Consider the following 25,161-nt stretch of genomic DNA (forward strand, 5'->3'; position numbering starts at 1 on the left):
CTTCTGTCCTGCACTGCTGCTGTGTGTGTTGAGTGATCTTAAATTGTTTAAATGCAGTAAAACTTACTCTTTTGCAGCAGGTTGTGATCCATGTATGGCTTAATCTGTCTTTTCCTTAAATTTCTCTTCCTCCTTCCTCCTTTGGCTAAAATGTTGTCATTTTTTCATCCACATCAGTATGCTTTATTTGAGAGTAAATCAACCAGATAACTTCCATAATACATTAACACTTTTCAGGACATTGTGGCATTGATTTTATTATCTATCTATGTGAATTTCCCAGAAGGTTTTTGAGTTGTATTAGTCCCATTTTTTAGATGAAGAAAATGAGTCCTAAGGTTAAGTGACTTAAGCTAAGGTCATAAATGTCAAGATGTGGGTTGATTTCAAGTTCTCTTTTGTTAGGTTTAGAAAAAATAATAGCTGTAATATATTTAGCATATATATGATTTGCCAGGTACTGTGATATTCCATATACTTTATCTTATGCAATCTTCACAATGGTCCAGCTGTATTACGATGCCCTTTTATAGATGAGTAAAACAGGTATTAGAGAGATTAATGTGATCATGAGCTGACATTTGAATCCAGGTCTCTATTACTCCAAATCCTGAGTTTTTCCATTGTTCATTTCTCTATATGCAGAGTGTACCCATTATTTAAAATCAAGCTTCAAGTATCAGTTTCTCTATAAAAGCTTTCTTGGCTTACACCAAGCAAAAGTTGTGGAGGGAAATTAAAGAGGTGATTTGTATCATTCTTATGGCCCTAATTTTTTTTTTATATACAGTGATTTCTGTTCATGTTTTCCATTTCCTCCTGCACAAGTTTGTTGAGGGCAAGGACTTTAGCTGTTAATGCACCTTGTAAACAGTGGCTGCTTAATACATTGTGTTGAATGAATCAGATACTAGTAAATATTTTTTTCTAAGCATGGATTCCTCTTTCCTGTCAGAATTTGGTACCTCTCTTCTCCCAAGAAACCTCAGTTCAATTCAGTAAATACTTATCGGCTGTATTCTCTGTTGAGATTACTTTTCTTTACTTTTCCACTGTAAGGGATGGGGGGATGTGGAGGAGAGGATAAGGAACAGACAGAACTGAAAAACATTCATTCAACTTTCTCCAAATTTTTATGGGTTCAGATCATTCAATAAATACTTCTGCAAACATAGAGTACATAAAACCTGTTGCTGTTGAGTCGATTCCGACTCATAGCAACCCTACAGGACAGAGTAGAACTGCCCCATAGGGTTTTCAAGGAGCAGCTGGTGGATTCGAACTGCTGACCTTTTGGTTAGCAGCGAAGCTCTTAACCACTGTGCCATCATGTCTCCATAGAGTACATAGATGAATATTAAATCTGCAATGCTGTTATCCTCTGAGTTGAATCAGATATATAAAGACATTTGTTAGAAAGGATCTTTTGTTTAATAATAGTTGTAACTATAGGACACTTTCTCTGGACCGTCTGCTGGGACATATCCTCATTACATATATACAACTAGACATAATGATATTTAATATAATGGTGTTTAAAAACTGGAATTAGTTTTGTTACATTTCTTGCTCAAGCTTATATTAACTATATTGTGTGTAATTCTTTCTGTGTACTGTTCTATTGCCAATAAGGAACCAGCTAATTCATTCTTTTTTTGTTTTTAAGTTTTATTTTGTTGTTGAGAATTTAGCAGCAAAATACACACCAATTCAACCATTTGTACATGTACAATTTAGTGACATTGGTTACATTCTTCAAGTTGTGCAAGCGCTCTCATCCTTCTTTTCTGAGTTGTTCTTCCCTCATTAACATAAACTCACTGACCTCTAAGGTTCCTGTTTAAGCTTTCGAGTTGCTGTTGTCACTTTGTTCCCATATAGATAAGTTCTTAAAAGAGCATAATGCTCAAGGCAGACTTTTTTTTATACTAGTTAAGCTAAACTATTATTTGGTTTTCAGAAGACTTCAGGGAATATTTTTGGTTTAAAGATTATCTCAGGGTAAAGCAAGGATGGTGAGACTTTGTCTCACGTACTTTGGACATGTTATTAAGAGGGACCAGTCCTTGAAGAAGGACATCATGCTTGGTAAAGTAGAGGGTCATCAAAAAAGAGGAAGAACCTCAACAAGATGGATTGACACCGTGGCTGCAGCAGTGGGCTCAAACATAGCAACGACTGTGAAAATGGCACAGGACTGGGCAGTATTTCGCTCTGTCATACATAGGGTGGCTATGAGTCGGAACCAGCTCGACAGTACCTAACAACAACAGGGCAATAGTTTCAGGGCTTCATCCAACTTCATGACTCCAGAAAGTCTGGAGTCCATGAGAATTTGAAATTCTGTTCTCCATTTCCCCCTTTTGATCAGGATTCATCTATAGAATCTTTGATCAACATGTTCAGTAATGGTAGCCAGGCACCATTCAGTTCTTCTGGTCTCATGGCAGAGCAGGAGACAGTTGTTCATCAGGGCAGTTAACCACACGTTCCATATGAATTCATTGTCTTTTGATTAATTTATGTTGTTCTCATTATAGTGAAGGCATGTAGTAGTAATTGGTTTTCTGTATTGGTATTCCCTATATATATAGCAGCCATTTCTATGGAATTTTCATCTCTTGGAATGAATGAAAGAGGGCACTTATCCATATCTGGTGTATGGAGATCCTTGTCAGTTCAATAATTAAAAATACTTTGAGGCTGTGACTAGGTGTGTGGCTGGGTTTGAGTATTATTGGGTCCCATCTTGAGGTGAACGGCTCTTTCTCCTCTCTTAGCTGAGCTGTTTGCTTCCTGCTTTGGGGATGTGAGTGGGTGGGTTGATCATGGACTGATCTAGATGTTTCATGGTTTTGTGAACTTTACACATTTCCTGAGTGATCTGGGAGCTTATCTTTAGCACAGTGGGATCTCAAGTATTTATGTAATTATTAAAGAATCATTTTTTAAATTATTAAGGTGTAGACATATTGTAACATGAATGTGGTTATGCTGTAGATCAAACCATATAGTTTATACATATATAAAAACATATGACCTTGTTTATAGGTGACTTAAAACATAGCCCTCTGTTTCCTTATGTGTTATATCATGCAGAAAGAAATGATTTATCCTGGGCATTTCATCATTTTCTGAACATACTCTACTTTCAGCCTAGCAGGTTTTGTGAAGACAATAAAGATGTTTCTTTGACTCTATTCCAGTACTCCTTTCTTTGACTTTACTTCAGGAACTCGAAGTGGGAATAAAGACAGCTATTCTTTCAGTGGATTCAGGAGGGAATGTGCAGTGGAGAAGGGATTGGTGTGGAGCTTGTCCAGGTTAATTTATGATAAAATAGCATAAGAGTTTGAGGCTACTAACAGAAAAGTATCTCAATTTTTTTTTTTTTTTTAATCAAGAGCATGCTTTATGGAAGTATAAACCATGCCTTTTCTGTGCTTCGTTTCAAGGATGAAGTTATTGACAGTAATTGTGTTCTTTGGTGTGGTAAAGAACACTGGCAACATACTCCTCAGAACAGCCAACCACACAAGACCAAAAGGGCAGCATCTGCCCAAAAACAAAGTTCAGAAGGCAAGAAGGGGCAGGAAAGATGGAAATGGGGAACTCAAGGAGGAAGTGGGTAGAATGCTGTCACAATGAGGGGATTGCAACTAATGTCACAAAACAAAATGTATATAAATTGTTGAATGGGAAGCTAATTTGCTGTGCAAACTTTCACCCATACCACAATAAAATGTTCAAAAAAAGAAAAAAGAATACTGGGAAACCCTTGTGATTCTGTGGAGAGAGTGCATTTTGGAGTTAACCGTAGCTATCAATCAAAGAACCTACTGTTTGCAATTCTAACTAATTTGTGGTTGTCCTAAAATTTAAGAACTACCAAATTGTTTTTATCTCTACTTAATTGCACTTTTTGCTCTTACTGTTTCCCATCACCGTTCTGAATCTTCAGGGCAGCCTCAAAACTTTACCCATTGGGCCTGTAAAACTTGCAGTACCATACTTTTCCATACTTGGATCCTGTTTTCGTCTAGCCTTTTGCTCTCAGCTGACTCTATAGAAGATTCCTGATTAAAAGAGCTTCAGTGGTAGACTGGCTTGTGTACACTTAGTGGCTTCATTCTTGATCATCATAACAGGATGATATGAATCTGAATCTTCACTTCTGAAATTTATGTAACTTTTTTTTTTGTGCTCTGAAAGCTGAGAGAGGCATCCAAGCAGCAGTTTGTTCCTTCCTTGCCCTCATTTCTATAGGTCCCTTCTCTTCCTATTTCTTGCGTAGATTACTGCGTTGATCTCTTGCTTAGCCTCCCAGCCTCCCACTCACCACATTGCGGGGAGGATCGTCAGATTGTCAGATTTTTTAAGTTCCCTGGGTGGTGCAAATGGTTAAGCAGTGACTACTAGCCATAAGATTGGTGGTTCAAACCCACCCAGAGGCACCTCGGAAGACAGGTCTGGTGATCTGCTTCTGAAAGGTCACAGCCTTGAAAACCCTATGAAGCTGTTCTACTCTGCACACATTGGGTCGCTGTGAGTAGAATGCACTTGATGGCAACTAACAGAAACAACAAATTGTTTAAATATCAATGTAGAAAGGAAGTTAAAGGACTAACAGTGCTTTGCAACTGTGAAAACAGACTTATCTTTTTAAAAAGAACTTTTAATATATTGCTCTCTGTTGGATTAGAAAGGAGTCCTTGTGCGCAGTGGTTAAAGCCCTTGGCTGCTGACCGGAAGATTGGCAGTTTGAACTTACCAGCTGCTCCACAGGGGAAAGATGTGGCAGTCTGCTTCTGTAAAGATTTACAGCCTTGGGAACCCTGTGGGGCAGTTCTACCCTGTCTTATAGGGTCGTTATGAGACGGAATCAACTCGATGGCAGTTGGTTTGGTTTGGGATGGGTTGGATTAGAGCTCAACTCCTTGGTGCTCCATAAAACCTCACTGACAAGTGGCTGTACTTTTCGCCCTCTCCTTACTGCTTCCCCACGTCCATGGTCATCCTGCTTGTTTTCACTTCTATCTTTGCTCTTTGTGGAAAGTTTTTTGCATTCTTTTGTTCACTTTAAATCCTCCCTCCTTTAAGGCATTCATTGAGCAGTCCCGCCGAGGTTCATTTCTTTCTTGCTTGGATACTGTTCCTTTCTTCATCTGTAATAGATTATGAAGTTTAACAGTCTGTCCCAAACTATTAGGCAGTGTGCTTATCTTAAGTTGCCTTGGAATTGTATCATTTTGATTCCTGGTAGGGTATTTTGTTTTTATTTTTCTTTTTTCTGTTTTAGATCTTTTATGTTCTTTCAGAACATAATGCAAATAATGTTTTCTGCTACTTTTGTTATTTTCCAGTAGTGATTAATGCAGGCCCTGCATTTCAGGGTATGTTCAAGTAATACTTTTTGACACCAGTAAGTACTTCAGGTGCTGTAACTTTTAAATTTTTTAGTGGCCAGAAAATTGATGTCAGTTTTTCTGATTTGGAAGAGATCAGATTACCTCCTTCTTGACCAGGCCTTAGTGATTTGTGTGATTTCATCCTTAGTGATGGAAGCATTGTTAAAAGGCATTAGATAAACAGCTATTAACAGGGCTTGTGAAGAGTGTTTAATAATCTGGGAAAATACTTTTAAAAAATTTAATTTTATATACTGCATAATTATAGTGATGTAAAAAATTAAACTTTTCTTTTTTTTAAAGGAATGTATTAGATTTCACCAAAAGAGATATTTAGTTAAGAGACCATTAATATGACTTTTTTTTTTCAGTAGTAACCCATCTTGCCATATAGAGTAAAAAACTTAAACAGTAATCACTAGATGCAGAAGCTCAGATTGTGATGATATTTAGTAGAGAAATGTGAAGAAACTATAGTAGATGTTGATTGATTCTTAGTTTTGTGATTTGAATTAAATGAAACAGGGCAAAAATATTTTAAAATAATCTTTACACCTAAGTATTGAGTAACTGATTAGAAAGAATGCAGGATACTTCCATAGTGAGTAGATATATAAATGAGAAGTGAGAAGTTGAAAGATCATATTCCTTAACTGAAAGAGAAGAAAGTTAAAATCAGCTTCTTTATTCATTTATTTATATACTTAGTTATTTTTAATTTAAAAAATAACTGGTTTTGATGAAACCACTGCATATGTTCAACATTCCTTATTTAAGCTGCACTTTCAAAATGAATCAGAAGTTTGATTATATCTGCTTGGTTTAAAAATATTTTAAACATACTGTATGAGCATTCTCCATAAAGTTGCCACTGACTTTTGGTATTTTGAAATTATGTTGAAGTGAACTGTGTCTACTTGAAAGAAAATGCCTTATTTATTTACAGTGAATTGCATACTATGATAATCTCAATTTTTATTTACTAGAAAATAAATTTTAAATCGTAATAAAAGTATATTTTACAAAAATTTCATCCAACATCCCACCGCACTAACAAGCAACTATGTGAGTGGTTATACCTTCTTTTTTTTAAGCCTTGTATAGGGTATTTATACTTTTATGTATTTTTAATAGGGCTAAAACGTTTTCTTGTTAAAGCTTTAGTGATAACTTTCGTCTGTGTAATTCATAGTATTTATGAAAGCACTTTGTATGCTGTCTCACCTTGATTTCTCAACAACTCTCTATGGTAGGGAGGGCCAGCTAGATCCCTAGGGAATTAAGGTTCTGAGGAGGGACTTCTGAAAATTTTATATACAGCATTCATGAGTCAGAGCCCTGACTAGGACATGTGATTATCAGTGGTTGCCAATAATACTTCTTCATTTCGGTCAGTTCTCGAAAGGTCCATTGTCTGAATTCATGTCAGATTCTCTGAATTAATGTAAAGAGAGTATTTACAAAGAGATTAAAAAAAAATTTTTTTTGGTGTATTTCTTACCAAGTAGATAAATATCAGGTATTTGACTCCTGCATTGGCTACATTCCTGTGAATCTAAGCTTATGTTTGAGTTGTCAGATAACAACAGGATCAAACCAGATCATGCCTGTAGCATTTGTTGCATCCCTTGAGTTGTACTCTTTAAGGAGCCAAATCTCCGCCCCGAGAGGCAGCTCTGTACAGCCAGTATTGGGTGTGTATGCAGTTGCCTAATATTTTATTCTTCTTTTGCACAGAGTAGTTGTTGGAGTGCCCATCTAGTGCCCATCTGCAAACCTTACTGATACTTCCCTATGCAAATATTAATGGTGGTATAGTCAAACAAGACCAGCCCTTAATAATCGTCGTGCCTTTTCTCAGTTTCTGCAAAGCTGTAATCCTTTTTTTCTTGCAGTGTTTTGTTACCCATTGCCAGTGAATTGATTCTGACTCATAGCGACCCTAGGAGTAACTGCCTCGTAGAGTTTCCAAGGCTGTAATCTTTAGGGAAACAGACTGCCACATATTTCTCTTGCAGAGGGGCCGGAGGGTTTGAACTGCCGACCATTCGGTTAGCAGCTGAGTGCTTAATCACTATGCCACCAGGGTTCCTAGTATTTTGTTGGGGCTCTTAATTTTATGGAATTTGTCCTAAAGTGGGCTGGGTGATACTGTGTTCACTACATCTGCTAGCTGAGTACAGAAGAGCATTTCATTGGCAAAACATTAATAGCATGAAATCTATTGGCTGTTACTTTTCTTCTTTAATAGAAGCAACTAACTCTGAGTGGTTACTGGAAGGTCAGCATTGTTTCAGTCCTTTACATACTTTATCTCATTTAATCTTCATAATGGTCTGTTTTATAGATGAGAAAGCTGAGGCTTATTGGAGTTGAATTCACATAGCTGGGATTTAACATCAGTTTTTTAAAAAAACTTATTTTTATTTCAAAATGTTCATGTGTGCTTTACCTACTACATTACTTCTTTAAATAAAAAGCCTAGAGGTTCTTGATGCTCTCATCCCTTTATTGTTTAGTGTTAAAGAGATTCTTACTGGGGGTTTATTTGATGACTGTGCAGGTGTGGCTTTGTGTATTACCATCTTTGTTAGATGGAAAAAGACAACATTAAGGTGTCTTCCAACAAGTGGCTAACATTGCTTATGAACCAGTGCTTGATTTCTGTTTTGTTCCCTAGAAACCTCATGAATAAGCTTATGGATTTCTTTATCTGTTTAAAGTCTTCTTTTCTTTTACAAACCTATGGTTCAGGCTGTGTTTTTCCCCTAAAGATTTGAGAACAGTCTATTAGGGGAGTATTAGGAATGGGACATTACAAGGAAGCGTACAAGGTCTAGTTGTATTGCAGGGGTAAGAAGGAACTCCCCAGCTCAGGCTCTCAGTTTTTAGGTCTTGAAATAGACTTTATTACTAATTCTAGAGGTAATTGGATTTTGAGATTGACCTACATTAACCAGAACCACAAGAGACTAATGTATAAAAACCAAAATGCTGTTTACTAATTTTATAAAGAGAAATAGTAACTCTCAAGTGGACAGGATAATCTTGTTCAGTGCTCAGCACACTTGGCTACAGGAGTAAGCCAAGTTTGCATAAGAAGTTTGCTTGGTAAGCAGTCTGAGCCAAGGAAGTTACTTGGATATTTTTAGAGTCTGTTGTAACCAAGCTACTGTCTAGCCTGATGCATTAATTGCTTTTATAGGAATAGACCTGTTTGGGAAACATATGCCTTCTTCCTAAACGTGTCAGTTGGATAATACTGCCTGCATTTGACTCCCTGGGTTTCCTTTGCTTTTGTTGGACCAATTCATGTTCCACATTATTTTCCTTTAGAATTGTCAAATCTTTTAATCCTTTTATTGCCCAATCTTTCTTTAAAGTGAACTTCGTAAACCTCTGCTGTGATTTTTGGCTTTTTGTCTTGTCAAAGGGCAGTCTTTGTTTCCAAGTTCTTGGTGGAATAAGCAGGAACTACATTTTTATACACTCCAAAAATCAAACCCACTGCCACTGAGTTGATTTTGACTCATAGCAACCCTATAGGACAGAGTGGAACTGCCCCATAGGGTTTCTAATAAGGCTGTAAATCTTCATAGAAGCAGACTGCCACATCTTTCTTCTGGGGAGTGGCTGGTGGATTCAAACCGCTCACCTTTCAGTTGGAATCCGAGCACTTTGACCGCAACACCACCAGGGCTCCAGTTTGCATACACTAGTTATATTTAAATTTTTCAAAATTGAATTTAGGTATGGTTTAAGTGAAGGTTTGGAAGCTCTTGGTGTTTATCCCGGTAGATTGGTGAGCCCCAGCATGTTGCAGCCAGTGCTATGGATGATGTTACCTCCAGAGAGGTTTCTCTAGAATTTGAAATAACAATTGGAAGACACATCATCACTTTGTTTTATAATTCAGTAGATTCCAGCTCTTTTTAATATGATCATATTTGAACAGTTAGATGTTTTTATTTTAGTTGACTCTTGAGTATAGATGATTGCTGCTAATTCTCAGTAAGCTTAATAGGTTTAAGTCTGTTTGATTTTGCAGAATTTAAAAAGCCAGTCATTTTTAATACAAAAAGGCGCTCTGTGACGAAGTATGGGATAACATAAAATGGAGTGGAGGTAATCACTTTGTTCCAAATTCGAAAGGATCTTTCCAACACTTGGATTTATATATTAGAAATGGGATAAGAAATGTTCCTTGAAAGCAGATTCCTAAAGAAATGTTTTGAATGTAAGAAAACACCCTCCACATATTTAAAACTGTATGTTTAACTGCTGCTGTATAACAAATTACCCCCAAATTTAGTGGCTTAAAACAACATGGTTGTTTAAGCCTTATAGTTTGTGTAGGTCAGGAACCCAGACATGGCTTTTGTGGGTCCTCAATTTCAGGGTCCCTCATAGGCTGCAAACAGGGTGTCAGCTGGGGCTGCATCATCTCAAGGATCAATTAGGAAGACTTTGCCTCTAAGCTCATGTTGCCAGGATTCAGTTCTTCTCAGGTTCTTGGACGGAGAACCTCAGTTCCTAACGAACTGTTAGCCAGAGATCTTTCTAGTTCTTTGCCATGCTGGCCTCTCCATAGGACAGCTCTCAGCATAGCAGCTGACTTTATCAAAGTGAGCAAGTAAGAGGGCAGGATAAAGAGAGTACAAAGAGGGTAGAAGTCCTTTGTATCTTAATATTGAAAGTGATACACTGTCACTTTTGCTTTATTCTGTTCTTTAGAAGCAAGTCACTAGGTTACAAAAGGTACTGAGTACCAGGAGGCAGAAATCACTGGGAGTCATTACAGAAGCTGCTTAGCATAACAACTGAGGCATATAGATGGATATGTTTTGGAGGAAAGAGAAATGCTAGGTTCTATATTCTCATGTACTTTGGACATATTATCAGAAGGGACCAGTCCCTGGAGAAGGACATCATGCTTGGTAAAGTAGAGGATCAGCGAAAAAGAGGAAGACCCTCAATGAGATGGATTGATACAGTAGCTACAACAATGGGCTCAAACATAGCAATGATTGTGAGGATGGCGCAGGACCAGGCAGTGTTTCGTTCTGTTGTGTGTGGGGTGGCTATGGGTCAGAATCAACGGTACCTAACAACAACAGATATTCTATAAGAGTCCCTGGGTGGTGCATATGGTTAACGTGCTTGTCTGCTAACTGAAAGGTTGGAGGTTCACATCCACCCAGAGGCACCTCAGAAGAAAGACCTTGTGATTGACTTCAGAAAAATCAGCCATTCAAAACCCTATGGAGCACAGTTCTCTGACACACATGGGATTGTCATGAGTCGGAGTCAGCTTGATGGCAACTGGTGTGTAATATCCAGAGACTCCTAAGAGCTTTGCTAAGTTTGATTCTGCCTTTTTTCTGGGTACATTCGTCCAGTATTTTGTTTTCTTCCCATTTTGAAGAGCACCCTGGCAACTCATACTTTCCACCTTTTTTTCCTTCCTGAATCAACATTCTGCCACCCTCTTCTCCCACCTCCTTTTTCCTTATTTCTTTCAAACTTGTCATTTCAGTCATTGCTGTTTTCACTGATAATAATTGATTGATTGTCTCACTGCTACTTTGCCAACCATGTGGAGTTCTAGTACTTTTTGGGCTGCTCCTAGCATCTATCTAGGATTTATATTTATATCGGTTGTTGATAGTGGGAGAAATAGTTGCATCTTGGTGTCCAAGCTAGGGACTTGTTGAGAAAGTCCCTGGGTGGTGCAAATGGTTCGTGTTCAACTACCATCTGAATGGTTGATGTTTCAGATCCACCCAGTAGCACCGTGGAAGAAGGGTCCTCCGATCCACTTCTGTAAGATTTTAGCCATTGAAAACCCTATGGAGTATAGTTCTACTCTTGATACACATGGCGGTCACACCTGGGGTCACCATGAGTTGGAATTGACTCACTGGTAGTGGGTTTTGGTATTCCTTGTAGGAATTATTACTTTGAAGTAGAACCTCCTTTTTTTTTTTTTTTTTCCGAAACACCTGACTACATATTTTCTGCATTGTTGCTCCCATTTGAGAGAATCGGGCCTGGAAACTTAAGCGTTTATATTCACCTGCTTCTGCTGGCTTTGCACATTATGACAACCTGGAAAACTACAGTGAAAAAATGACAGGATCCCAAAAGTCTTTTTTGAAGCTTTGAGCTCAAGGGCTACTGCTTTCAGTAAGCAATTTGACAAATTATGGACAGATCATATTTCAAAGTGATGGCTGGTACTTTTAGATACTGTTCCCTGAGTTTTGAATAAAGATTCCTGAGTTTCTGTGGAGAGGGATGAGCAGTTTAAAAATTAAAGGACAAGAATGAATATTTTTGATCATCTTTGCCCTCTTTCCACTATTATGTGGAACATAAAATTAATCAACAAGTGAGGTGCCCCTTGTGCTGACATTTACAAAGGAGCGACTCCTGTTTACTCACATTCCCTATAAAATGTAGGAGAAAAATCATAATATTAGTTGGAAAGGGTACAGCTAATGGGGAAAGAAATTCTGTTTGTAATCTGAGAGGGCATTTTTGAGATCAAAGGAGAAAAACAAGTGTAAAAACAAGAATTCTTGAATTGTCCCTTGCGTAGTTTACATTAGTTGTTAAAGCATCCTTTCTGCAGTTTGACAGCTATTTTGTCTAGGTGTGATGCCACTGAGTACGTGTAATTAATATCTGCTACCATTTTTTGAGAACCTACTGTGTGACAGACATTGTGCTAGGTACTCATCAACAATATCTTTAATCTTCACAACAACTTGAAAAATATTTTCTTCATCAGTAAAATAGTGAAGCTCAGGGCAGTTCAGTAGTTAGTCCTAGGACACATCAAAGTTGTCTAGTCCAGGGCTTCCTGACTCCACAGCTTGAATTTGGTCTGGGCTCTCCCTTTTGTTTATCATTCTCAAGTTACCTCCTAAAGAGATCAGCTATGCCCTTGTTTCTTTTAGGGAATGAACCCTAGAGATATACTAGGAATTGACTGCTTATAACTGCTTATTTTTAAACAAGTAAACCTATGTGCTGTGCTATTAAATGTCAGACCAAAATGTGTATTTTGTCATGATTTTGTTTGTTTAGAAAATAAATTAGAGCCTGAAGAGACATATGTGACAAACTGCTTTGGTCTAGGTAGTAACTCATGTTCATCAGATAGATCTATAGAGATACTTAAGGATAGATTAAAATTACTGAGAAACCCAGACTCTAGATTTAAAAAAACAAGTTTCATTTTAATGAGGGCAGCGTTAACTTATTCCTCGATTATCATTGGGTTATAAATTGGAAAGTGTCAAAGAGGAGAGCAAATGTTTTGTGCTTTCTGGTTTTTTAGGCTGTCCCTCTGAGAAATTCAAGTCTTCAGATGAGCCTTTCTTATGCAGCAGTGGTTAAGTATTATCTCAAACTTCTGAATTTCCTAAGTAATAGCAGTTGAGACGAAAACATAATTAGAAGAAACAAGAGGGTGCGTTTTAGTGAGTAAAGCTGGTGACCAGAAAGAAGAGCTAGTGGAGTTTTACTTTGTAACGCAGGTCACTAATGCTTTGATCTTGTGCGAAACTGTACTGTTTTGCTTGAAAAGTGCTTTACATTTCTTTGGTTGAAGCCAGTTTAAAGTTCTTCTGCTGGCTCAGGGCCAGTGACACCTGCATTTCTATGAAGCATGGTGTTTTGTGAAGTCACTTTAATGTCATTACCAAGCATTGTTAGAATTAACTGAGGGTGAGAGATTTTATTTTTCTTCCAGTAATGGGGGAATAGCTTTTCCTGTCTTCCAAAATCTTGGAACAGGTTGATGTGGTTTGGGAAGTTTTTTTAATCCTTTCTGGTGATTTGTTAACAGTTAGAATCTCTGTGTATAAAGGAGGTGAATTTTGCTTCTAGCATAAATAAATTTGTATTCAGACCTCAGCTTGAGTAACTTTGGTCAGTTAATACATATATAGGCAGAAGTGTTTTAATAGCTATAGGTACTTCCTTTTTCAATAAGAGTCCTCTTAGGAAGCAGTTAGCTTGTAGATCCAATATTAATACTCTTTTCTTCTTAAAAAATCTTGGTGTAGGTTTTAAAGTGAATAATTCTAGATATTTAAGCTGAGCCTCCATTGTGATGGTATGATCTGTGTCCCCCTCGCTTTCCTTAGGCCTCTGTATGACTTTTACCAAATATATAGTATTGTTTCAACCACAATAGTTAGAACACTGTGGTTAAAGACCTTCAGGGCACATGAGCATCTTTAGTACCCTTGTCTAAAAGAAAGTGTTGACTGCTGTACTTTCATCCTTTATGAATTCTTTAAAAGCATCTATTATTTTTAATTTGCAGCAGCTCTTGCCAGGTAAAAAGTTTTGGGAAACAGATGAATCCAGCAAAGATGGACCAAAAGGAATATTCCTGGGTGATCAATGGCGAGACAGTGCCTGGGGAACATCAGGTAATCTAGATCTAGCATCTGTACTGTGATTTTTGCCTGTCTTAGAGCTCCTTTCCTAGCAATTGGCAAGTCATGAATTTTACATCAGTGACATAAGCATGTCAGGCAATGTCCTGTCCTGTGGTATAATTGCCATTAAGGAGCTTATATGATGTAATTTATTAAATCATAATTAATGTACAGTCAAATCTTCAATATTTTATTGAAGTTTTAGTCACAGGGGAGTAGTCTTATTTGAAATGACCATAATTTCAGCTGTAACTTCTTATTCTGTACTGCTGTCAGCATACATGGAATTAGAAAACCCATGCCTGCCATTTGAAGTTCATGTTTCTTTTTTCTCCCCTTGCCCCTGTGTACCTTGTATGGATGATCTCTTTAAATGTGGTTGGGGCTAAATCAAATCATTGGGTATGGACTCTCTTCTGACAGACTACCCCTGAAGAGGGATGGGGAGAACTTGTAGAGGCAGACACACCAACAGCAGCAAGAAGTGACAGATGATAGGGAGGGAGAAGACAGAACACCCAAAAGCTGATGTGGTCCTGTGCTGTTACAGCACAATGTAAGAATGGATCTTCATGATGACAGTGACTCATAAGAAAAAGATCAGATTATGTTGTGTATATGTTTTTTTAAAGGACAGTAAAATCACATTGTTTTGGTAAAATTACCAGTAAAACTTATTGAAAGGAAATTCTGCTGCTTGAAGGGAACCATTAATTTATCCATTTAGCTAAATGAACTAGCTGTGTAAACTGCTGTATTCGTCTGCTATCCTGGATAATTGAGGTGTATTCCGTTTCATTAGCTTATGTAGAATAGCATACTTACGGATAAAAGCAATAGGAGGTGTGGCTCACCTGACCACGGCAGGTTTCCTGGTTCCCAGTCATTGGTTTATCCATGAGACATCACTCATAATTTGTTTGAGCCTCTGGCTGCACTGTATCATGTTTGTGTATCTTTTTTGTAGATCATTCAGTTTCCCAGCCAATCATGGTGCAGAGAAGACCTGGTCAGAGTTTCCATGTGAACAGTGAGGTCAATTCTGTACTGTCCCCACGATCGGAGAGTGGGGGACTAGGCGTTAGCATGGTGGAGTATGTGTTGAGCTCATCCCCGGGCGATTCCTGTCTAAGAAAAGGAGGATTTGTAAGTTGGCTTGAGGAACTTGTTCCTATATCTCTCTCTTTTTCTCCTAAAGCAAAATATGCCTGTTTAGTTTCTTTAGATATTCATAGCACTAATTACAGGATATTTTAAAACATTTTTATTGTAATTAGAGGTCAGCAAACATAGTAGAAGATGTAAATTAAATTTTTTCAAAATAGAGAAATGTTTTTCATGACATATAGATAGTAATGTTAGGTAAGAACTGAGATCTCAGTTCATTGGTCTGCTAGAAAACACTATTTTTCCTTTAAAGCAAAAATAAAAAAGAAATGAAAAGGAAAAGGAAGCAGGCTGGGATGTCAATAGGGAATTCCAGATCTGAGAGCAGTGATTTTCCAAGATTCAAGGACCCTTAAAATAGATCAGATATGTATGTGGGCTCATTCTTATTTTGCCAGCTAGGCTTTAATTATGGAACTATCTTTGGGCCTCCTTGAACAGCTTTGCTCCTCACACTCAGCATGTCAGGAAGTTAGAAGTTCTGTTAATTCTTTATCTGCAATTTTTCCCTGATTGATTTTTTTTTTGATTCATTGACCTGTCTGATGCTAAATTATAGCCAAAGCAGCTTCTCTATCTGTAGGTTCTCCCCTTTCAAATCTTAGTCTTCCTCAAGCATCTTTGATACCTTTTCTTAATACTAGTTCTTCCTTACATCATCATCTTTCTTACATTTCTAGATTTAGAAGATGCATTTCCATTTGAGTCTTCCACATTTTGTATTCTGTCTCTGGTTTCATCTTCCAAGTCACAGCTAGGAAGGCCATGAGGGAGATACCCTGAACCTGTTTTCCCACCTTTTCTCCTGACTCAACTTGTTGTCTTCTCTTTCAGGCCCTTTCTCCCTGAAGTCTTTTTGGCTGATACTATCTGTTGGCAATCATTTAAGGAATCTTCTTTCCTCAAAATCATATTAATGATTTTGTTTCTATAACTCTTTCCTCCTTTATTTTATAGCATTTGTTGCTCAGTATTTTTATTGTCATATATCTGTTGCTGGGTATCAGAGACTTTGTTCTGTTTTCCCTATTCCACTTTAAGCTTCTCTAGAGTAACAGTAGTTCATTTTTGGTGCATTTTCCACAAGTGTCAAGTACAATTCTTTAAGATGTTAGTAGACTTTAAATGAATGATTGTTTACTTGGTTGGTGTGAAGAAAATGGGTTGTATCTACGGTAACCAGAATCTATATGGAATTAGCTTTACTCTAGATATGTCATGGATGACTGTGGCTAGAAAAAATTAAGTGAAGCACTTTATTAATTCAAGAGGTCAGCTTGGATTTCTCTCAGCCCTGTATCTAGAAGTTTGGTGTGAGGAATTTAACCTCATGAGGATCTTCTATTTTTATAATAACCTTTGAGAAAGAAGATCAAGGGACTAAACTGGGGCTTTTGTCTTGAGTTCTAGCCCTTCTAAAACTGACCTGATTGCTTCTGGGTCTTTAGACCATGCAAAGACTTAGGTCAGGTTTAGTGGCCTGTGGATCAGATAGGCAAATGCTTCCTTTATTGAACCTTCCCAAGAGGCTACTTGGAAAGAACAAGATCTATTCCTTGGATGTGAGGAATGGGATCAGGCCAAATTATTATTTGCCTATTGTCCCATGGGAAGAATGGAGTTACTTCTCTCTTTTTTTAAAATCTTATCCCCAGCTTACTTCTTTTTCTGTCCCCGCACTTTCCTCATCTCATGAGTACAGAGTCTTCTGAGGAAGTGCTACCTTTGAACTGCTGCCCATAACTTTCAGTTATTTTCTGTAGGATTACAGTCAGTATCACGCATTAATAAGTTGCTTGTGTGGTGAACTGAAACCTGTGTGACTCTGGCTGTGAGTTTTCCATTATGTGTGTGACCAGTTTCTAATTCTTGGGTATTAGCCAGATGGCATGTGCCTGGGTTACTATGAAGTTGGTAGGAGGCAGAAAAATAATTGGAATTAGGAAGAAGATAAAACAGTGGTATTGACTTTTTTTTCTTTTTTCTTTTTTTTTTTTTACAAACAATCGTCATTAGAAGAGTATTTTTATGACAAAAGCTGTATCTTTTGGGTTCAGTGTCTTGTATTTGTTTTTGTAAAGATGGGTACCATCCTTAGTTGTTTTGGGAGACTGGTGATTTTTAACCCTTTTACAGTATTGTGACCAGAGAAAGTTGAGACCTCAGGATAGATGTGTCAGAAAGAGAAGGTTGAGACCTCAGGATAGATGGGTCAGAAAGGTGTAAAGGATTAATGCAGTTGGCTGCTAACCGAAAGGTCGGAGGTTTGAGTACACCCAGAAGTATGCCTCGGAAGAAAGGCCTGGTAATAGACTTCTGAAAAACCAGCCATTGAAAACCGTATGGAGCACAATTCTACCCTGACACACATACATGGGGTTGCCGTGAATTGGAATCGGCTTGACGGCAACTGGTTTGTTACCAATCAGATTATTTACTGAACTTCTCAGGTTTGCGTAAAGATAAATTAAAAATTTCCAAATCTGTGTTCCAGCTTCTTCTCAGAAGGAAAGTTGTGATTAGTGAAATATTATCCCATATTTTGACTTGAGTTGTATCTATAGGGTGATACAAGAGGGTTGATCAGTGACATCAGGCCACGATGTTGGCATATCCAGTTCTCTGGTGGACGTGAGCCTGAGCATCAGGGAACTGCTTTGTCAGCCTTATGGTTGTATTCTGCTGATCTTCTGTCTATCCTTCTGGCTTTGTTCTACCTGTTGGTTAGGATGGAAACTGACAGAAGCTCTGGTTATGGAAAAATGAATCAGTTTATTGTTGTCATGGTATTCATCTTTTTGAAAAAGGTGATTTTTTTTTCTTCTTTAAATCTGGCCTGTCAATCCAAAGGGTTGATTTCAGAGGCAAAGTAAGATAGAATATCTGCTTCCTGTAGATAATTTTTCTAAAGAATGATACTTGGTAGTTTATAGGTCAGAGCTCCCAGTTGTTTTTACTTTTTGAGGAGCTGTACCAACATTGTCTCCAGGAGGCCATGGAGGAGCCCTGTTTTATTTCTGAGAACTGAAAACATCACTCTGATGGCACAGTGAATGTAGCCCTCAAAGAAAGTACTAAGGGGTCATTCTCAGATACTGAGAACAGATAATCCAGCCTCTGATTAAAGGCTATTCATAACCAAAGTATTCTACTCACTCTGTAGTGGTTTTCCCTTTTCAGTGAGGTTGTTTCCTGATTATAGCTTGAATGAGGGCATTTAACTGTCTAACTTTCTTGAGTTTATTTGATTGTACAAATGGTCTCAGCTTAGTGTTTTGGCTTCTGTGGTAAGAACTCTTTGTAGCTGACAAGAAGAATCTAACAACAATATTGTATTATTGCAATTTTTGGTAGTATTCCACATATGAATCAGAAACTTCAGGGTAGCAGTTTTCAGAATAGTAAGAAGACTGAATACTAGTCAAATCAGAGTCAAGTTTTTTCTTGATATTTTCTTTTTATATCCTTTATTTATTCCTAGAATTAAACAGTTGTTTTTTTAGAAAGCATAGTCCAGGTTGGTTGTAAAATCAGGTGTAACTACTATAGTTTTTGAGGCCATTGTGTGAAATTGCCCATCTAAGGGCCTGTTATTGGTCTTCCAGGACACCAGCTGATATTTTTCAAATAGGTTGATGTCTAGCCAGTCAGAAGAGTGGATCGCAATTTCTACCTTCCTGGCTTATGGTGTCTAGGAAAATGAGGAGACCACTCTATCCTTGAATTAGAATGAAAACTACTCTGACCTTGCAGAGGAAAGATTTTTAGAAAAAATAACTTGGGAAGATCTTTCTACTAGTTCTATAGAGACGGCTTGTTCTCTGACCTGGAGGGTGCATGCAAACTCATAGCAATTCAGTTGAGTCACAGAGCACTTGATGACTTGCTTCCCTAGTCTTCACTGGATTTGTTTTAGGTAACCAGTGATACTGTACTTCAGTTGACTTATTTAAAGACTTTGTAGAATGTAATGCAGATAGAAGTCAGGGGTTTGAGTCTCAACTGGAGCTGATTCCTCATCTGCAAAATGGAGATAATTAAAACCCAACAGTGGTCTAATTAGTGTGGCCATATAATATATTTGAAAAAGCTCCTCAAAGTCAGTGGACCAATAGCATCAGCATCTCCTGGGAGCTTATAATAAATGCAGAATTTCAGACCCTACTCAAGACCTACTGAATCTAAATCTGAATTTTGACGTGACCCCCAGGTGACTTGTATGTACATTGAAATTTCATAAGCACTGCTGTAAGATATAATTTTTTTTGGAAGATTAATTTATCAAGAGCCTATAGAGTAAATTCAGAAATTTTGTCTATAGGATAGAGCCCTTCAAATTACGCTTTCCTTGAGCAAGAAATCTATAGCTCTACTTTGCAGTGCCTTTACACACTGACTGGGTAAAAACTTTAAAAACAAAAGAGCACCCAGTTGTTTTTACTTTTTAAATAGTAAGAAGACTGTTTAGAAACTCAATTTTTCTGTCATCGTCTCTGTAATAACAACCATTCCTTTTCCTCCTGGATCTGGTAGTTACTATAGCAGAATGAAATAATCTTCTTACCTTTCTATATGTAAGGATTTGGGTGATGATCATACATAACCAAAAACCAAACCCATTGCCACTGAGTCGATTCTGACTCATAGTGACCCTATAGGACAGAGTAGAACTGTGCCCGTAGGGTTTCCAAGGAGTGACTGGTGAATTCGAACTGCTGACCTTTTGGTTCGCAGCCAAGCTCTTAACTACTGCGCCAACCAGGGCTCCTATAATATGCATAGTGCCTGGTATATACCATATTACACTGCTTCTAAAATGTACATTTCTTCCGCTTTTGTACATTTTGAGATTAGGATGTATCTTTTAAATGATGCAGTATGTCATAGTTTAGTTGGCAGTGTTTCTTTTTTGTTGTTGTTGTTAGGTGCTGTCGAGTCGATTACGATTCATAGTGACCCTGTGCACAACAGAACAAAAACTGTGCAGGACTGGGCAGTTTCCTTTTTAGTGGCATATAAAATAATGGTATGTCTTATAATGGTGTCTCACACTGGATGAAATGTAGTGGTTGTCGGTGACTTGCTTCTGTTCACTTATAAAAATCAGTGGGACAAAGGATCTAATGGTTGGAGCCTTAAAAATTTCTTTCCAGGGCAAAAAACATTAAATGTCTAGTAATTTTGAAGACTTGAAGAGGTAGAGGTGATGGTGGAGTTTTCTGTGAAAAAGGTAATGGGAAAAAAATATGAAAATCAGATAAAATACCTTTTAAGAACTTTTTTGGTCTTTAAAGAATGGCATTTTCATAATTGCCTTATTTAACCTTTGGAACAACCCTTTAAGGTAGATACTGTGGTCCCTATAAATTTATAGATGAGACAAACAAAGCCTTAAAAGGAAGTGGTGGGCCCTGGATGCAAACTCTGGTCTAATTTCAATTCTTAACTGTATTGCTTTCTACTGTCCTCTACTGGTTTATTTATGAGTTAAGTTCCTACTTATTATGTTAAATATAAAAGTAGTTCACATAGCTAATAATTTCAAATTTACTAATTTTTTAATATTTGAAAATTTTTATTATGGAAGCTGCTGAATTTGAAAGAGATTTGACATTTCAGTTTTTTGGCAGTTGTGAAGAACAGAAGTGTGGGCAGGAGAAACCAATACTTAACATTGTTAAACGGTTTCTGGACTCTGTGTCAAGCAGATAACGAAAACTATTCTTTTTTAGAAAGAAGGGAGGAAAATCACTTCTTTGAATGTAACTTGTGCCACGTGGAACTTTGTGGTAAAGGTCACTGCAGTAAGAAGAGGAGTTGAATTCTAATTCTTCTGACTTCATTCAGAAGTAATAGATTTACTCTGAAATATTCTTCCCTTTATGTGAGTCTTCTGCGGAGGCTGAGTCATAAGTGCATAGGCTCTGATCTCAACAATACATGGTTCTTCTGCCTGTGTCTGCTCTTTTGCCAGTTCATGGATATCTAGCAGTGGAACACATTCCTCTACCTCTGTGTAGATCTGGAACATCTCAGAACCTTTGGAGAACTTTCTTGGCCACCTGCATTTTGAGCACTCACTACTGAGCCTGTATTTGAGAACTACAGCTAACATTAATCTAAAGGACGCCCACAATAAAAAAATGTTGTTAATCTTTCTTTATTTTTTCGTACATTTAGTCATTATGCTTTTTAAGTATTATTATGCTAGGTAGTATATAAGAAACAAAGCAAAACTTTGCTCCTGCCTTTGTGGTGCTGATATTGGACGTAATTACAATGGTTCTCAATCGTGGATGCTTAACAGAGTTACTGGAGGAGAAGCTTTTTATAACATTTGCAGAAGCCTCTATAAAGCAATTAAATGGGAATCTCTGGGGGCGGGTCCAGACACTTGTAAATTTTTAAAAGATTGCGATGCTCAACCTCAGCTACTGCATTACAGAAATGACAGTGCCTCTAGCAGGGCCAAGATTGGTTTTATACTTGTATTTGAGAGTTATACCACTTGATTAAGATAAATTTAAGATTTTAAATCTGATACCATGGATAGCATTAAATAAAAAATATCATCCCAGTGCATAGCCTTTACTAATATTATATCACATTTATGTAAAATGCTTTATACTTTACCTAACTTTTTTATTATTTCATTAATCATCATACCTACCTTGTTTTATCCAAAGTTACCCGTATTTTATAGATGAGAAAACTAAGGCTCGGAAGTTAAATGACCTGTTCAAAGTCCTATGACTAGGGAGGTAGAATGTCGGTTCTGTGCTTCCTAGGTCAGTACTTTCTTAAAGACCACATAGGTATTGATACCTTATTTTAAATATTAAAACCCATAAAACTTAGCCTGTTTATACCCGTTTTTTATTATGCAAAATTTAAAACATACAGAAGTGTAGTATAATGAACCTTCATGTACCCATCACTCAGCTTCTATTTAAAAAATTTTTTTATTGTAATAAAAACATATATAACAAAACTTTTGCCATTTCAGTAATTTTTACATGTACAATTCAATGTCATTGATTTACATTCATTGTGTTGTGCAACTACCACCACTATCCTTTTCAAAATTATTCTGTCACCATTAACGGAAACTCAGTGCCCCCTAAGCGATGAATCCTTTTACATTTGCCTGCTTCATATAACACTGTACTGCTTCTTAATCAAAAACACTTTTGATAGGATGGCTTCCCACTTGTGCTTTTGTTGTCATGCAGAAATCAGGCTTCATGTTAATAATTTTTATTAAGGGCCATTGTTGATTTACTGAGCTTTTTTCTTTTAAATAGTTTTTATTGAAATACGACCTATGTATAGAAAAGTGCCATGGGATGGTTAAAGTTGTATGTCAGCTTGACTAGGCCACAATTCTCAGTGGTTTGCAGTTACGTAATGATGTAGTTGGTCGGTTATATGATAATTGTAGTCATCCTCCGTGATGTAATCTGATGTGATCATCCAGTCAGTTGTAAGGGGAGTTTCCTCAGGTGTGGCCTGCATTCTATATATGTATGTGTATATATAGATAGAGAGAGAGAGAGAGACATTCTGGAAAAGTTTGCTTGCTCGCTCTGGATCTTTGCATCTGGCTTGCCATCATCTAACTGCTTGCCATCATCATCCGGTTCTTGGGACTTGAGCCAGCTGCCTGCCGATCTTGGGATTTTACAGCCCATGAGCCCGTGGCCTGCTGTCTTACTTACCTATCTTAGGATCCATCGACCTTCACAACCTGTGAGCCAGTAGCCTGCCGTCTTACTTGCTGATCTTGGATTCATCAGCCTCCACAGCCTGTGAACCAGCAGCCTACCATCTGACCTACCAATCTTGGGTTCGTCGTCCCCTGCAGCTACATGAGTCAGGAGAAGCCTCCAGCCTGATGCCTGACCCATCAACTTGGGATTTGTCAAACTCTACAGCTGTGTGAGCCATTTTCCTTGAGATAAATCTCCCTCTCTTTCTGTATACATACATGTATATATTCCACTGGTTTTGCTTCTTTAGAGAACCCAGCCTAAGACATTTGGTATTAGGAGTGGTTCTGGAGAAACAAAATTGTAAGGATGAATTTTCTAAATTGGTTCTCCAGTCTGACTAGTCTTAAAGGCACTGATGACTCTGCCTCCAGTAGTAAAGAGGACACTGCTAATCCATGGCATGAGGTGGCGATAGAAATATGTAAAATATCACCACCAATAGATCAAGTACTGGTGAGACGCAAGGCTCTGGGTGATCACGTTTGATACTAGGTGGCAACACTTTGCAGGGTTGGGGCAGTGTTCTCCAGGAGGCTGTATATGCTCTAAAACAGCATCCAGTATATGGTGCTGTTTCTCCCATAGCCAGGATTCACAATTCCTGGAATCGAGGGGTGGAAATGGGAGTGACACCACTCACTGTTAACCCTAGTGACCCACTTGCAAAATTTCTGCTTCCTGTCCCCGTGACCCTATGCTCTGTGGGTCTAGAGATCTTAGTTCCAAAGGGAGGAATGCTCACACCTGGCAACACAACACTGATTCTGTTGAACTGGAAGTTAAGAATGCCACTTGACCACTTTGGGCTCCTCATACCTCTGGAACAAAAGGCAAAGAAGGGAGTTACCATTGTGGCTGGTGTGATTGACCCTGACCACCAAGGGGAAATTGGATTGATGTTGCATAATGCAGGTAAAAAAGAGTATGTCTGGAAACAGGAGATCCCTTAGGGCATCTCTTGGTACTACCATGCCCTATGATTAAAGTCATTGGAAAAGTATAGCAACCCCATCCGACATGACTACTTATGGCCAGACCCCTCAGGAATGAAGGTTTGGGTCACCCCACCAGGCAAAGAACCATGACCAGCTGAGGTGCTTGCTGAGGGTAAAGGGAATATAGAATGGGTGGTGGAAGAAGGTAGTTCTAAATATCAGTTAGGACTGCATGAACAGTGGAAGAAAAGCCTGTAATTGTTATGAGTATTTCTTCCTTATTTTATTATACATACATATGCGTGTACACACATACACCCATATTATATATTTATATAGCAAATATCTTTGTTTTCGTCCCTCCCTTATTCCATTACTTATTAACCGGGGCTAGTGTGTTTTCGGTTGTACACATGATAGTTGTATCATGTTAGGACAAGTATGACCTGACCCACGGACTTGGAATTTGCTAGCCTCTGCAACCACGTGAGCCATTTCCTTGAGACATATTTCTGTGTGTGTATGTATAGAGTCACTATACCAAGAAGAATTGATTGACGTTCAACCATTTCAAGAGGTAGCATACGATCAGGAAACGATGGTACTGAAGAAAGAGGTCCAGGCTGTACTGAGGGCATTGGCGAAAAACAAGCCTCCAGGAATTGATGGAGTACCAATTGAGATGTTTCAACAAACAGATGCAGCACTGGAAGTGCTCACTCATCTATGCCGAGAAATTTGGAAGAGAGCTACCTGGCCAGCCAACTGGAAAAGATCCATATTTATGCCTATTCCCGTAAAAGGTGATCCAACCAAATGCAGAAATTATCGCATAATATCATTAATATCACATGCAAGTAAAATGTTGCTGAAGATCATTCAAAAGCAGCTGCGGCAGTACATCAACAGAGAACTGCCAGAAATTAAAGCTGGATTCAGAAGAAGACATGGAATGAGGGATATCATTGCTGATGTTAGATGGATCCTGACTGAAAGCAGAGGATACCAGAAAGATGTTTACCTATGTTTTATTGACTATGCAAAGGCATTTGACTGTGTGGATCATAACACATTATGGATAACATTTCAAATAATGGGAATTCCAGAACACTTAATTGTGCTCCTGAGGACCCTGTACATAGATCAAGGGACAGAACAAGGAGATACCGCATGGTTTAAAGTCAGGAAACGTGTGCATCATACTTATTCATTCTGTATGCTGAGCAAATAATCTGAGAAGCTGGACTATATGAAGAAGACCAGGGCATCAGAATTGGAGGAAGATTCATTAACAGCCTGCATTATGCAGGTGACACAGCCTTGCTTGCTGAAAGTGAAGAGGACTTGAAGCACTTGTTGATGAAGATCAAAAACTACAGCCTTCAGTATGGATTACACCTCAACATAAAGAAAACAAAAATTC

The 25,161-nt window shown here is 38.0% G+C and overlaps 1 protein-coding gene across 5 annotated transcripts in view; it reads left to right on the plus strand.

Moving 5' to 3' along the window:
* PUM1 (pumilio RNA binding family member 1) overlaps positions 1-25,161 on the plus strand; it is a 134,159-nt gene that overhangs the window by 47,091 nt on the left and 61,907 nt on the right. For 3 of the 5 annotated variants that reach the window (XM_004372027.2, XM_012554241.1, XM_004372028.1), the window contains exons 4-5: positions 13,747-13,855; positions 14,832-15,010. The exons of 1 other annotated variant lie outside the window; for it this stretch is intronic. In XM_004372027.2, coding sequence (XP_004372084.1) covers positions 13,747-13,855; positions 14,832-15,010 — 288 coding nt within the window. Of the gene's footprint in view, positions 1-12,753; positions 12,808-13,746; positions 13,856-14,831; positions 15,011-25,161 lie in introns of all 5 variants that reach the window. One more of the 5 variants, XM_023727303.1, reaches the window with a different exon arrangement.

Source organism: Trichechus manatus, unplaced genomic scaffold, assembly GCF_000243295.1.
Source record: "Trichechus manatus latirostris isolate Lorelei unplaced genomic scaffold, TriManLat1.0 scaffold00015, whole genome shotgun sequence".
Classification (NCBI taxonomy): domain Eukaryota; kingdom Metazoa; phylum Chordata; class Mammalia; order Sirenia; family Trichechidae; genus Trichechus; species Trichechus manatus.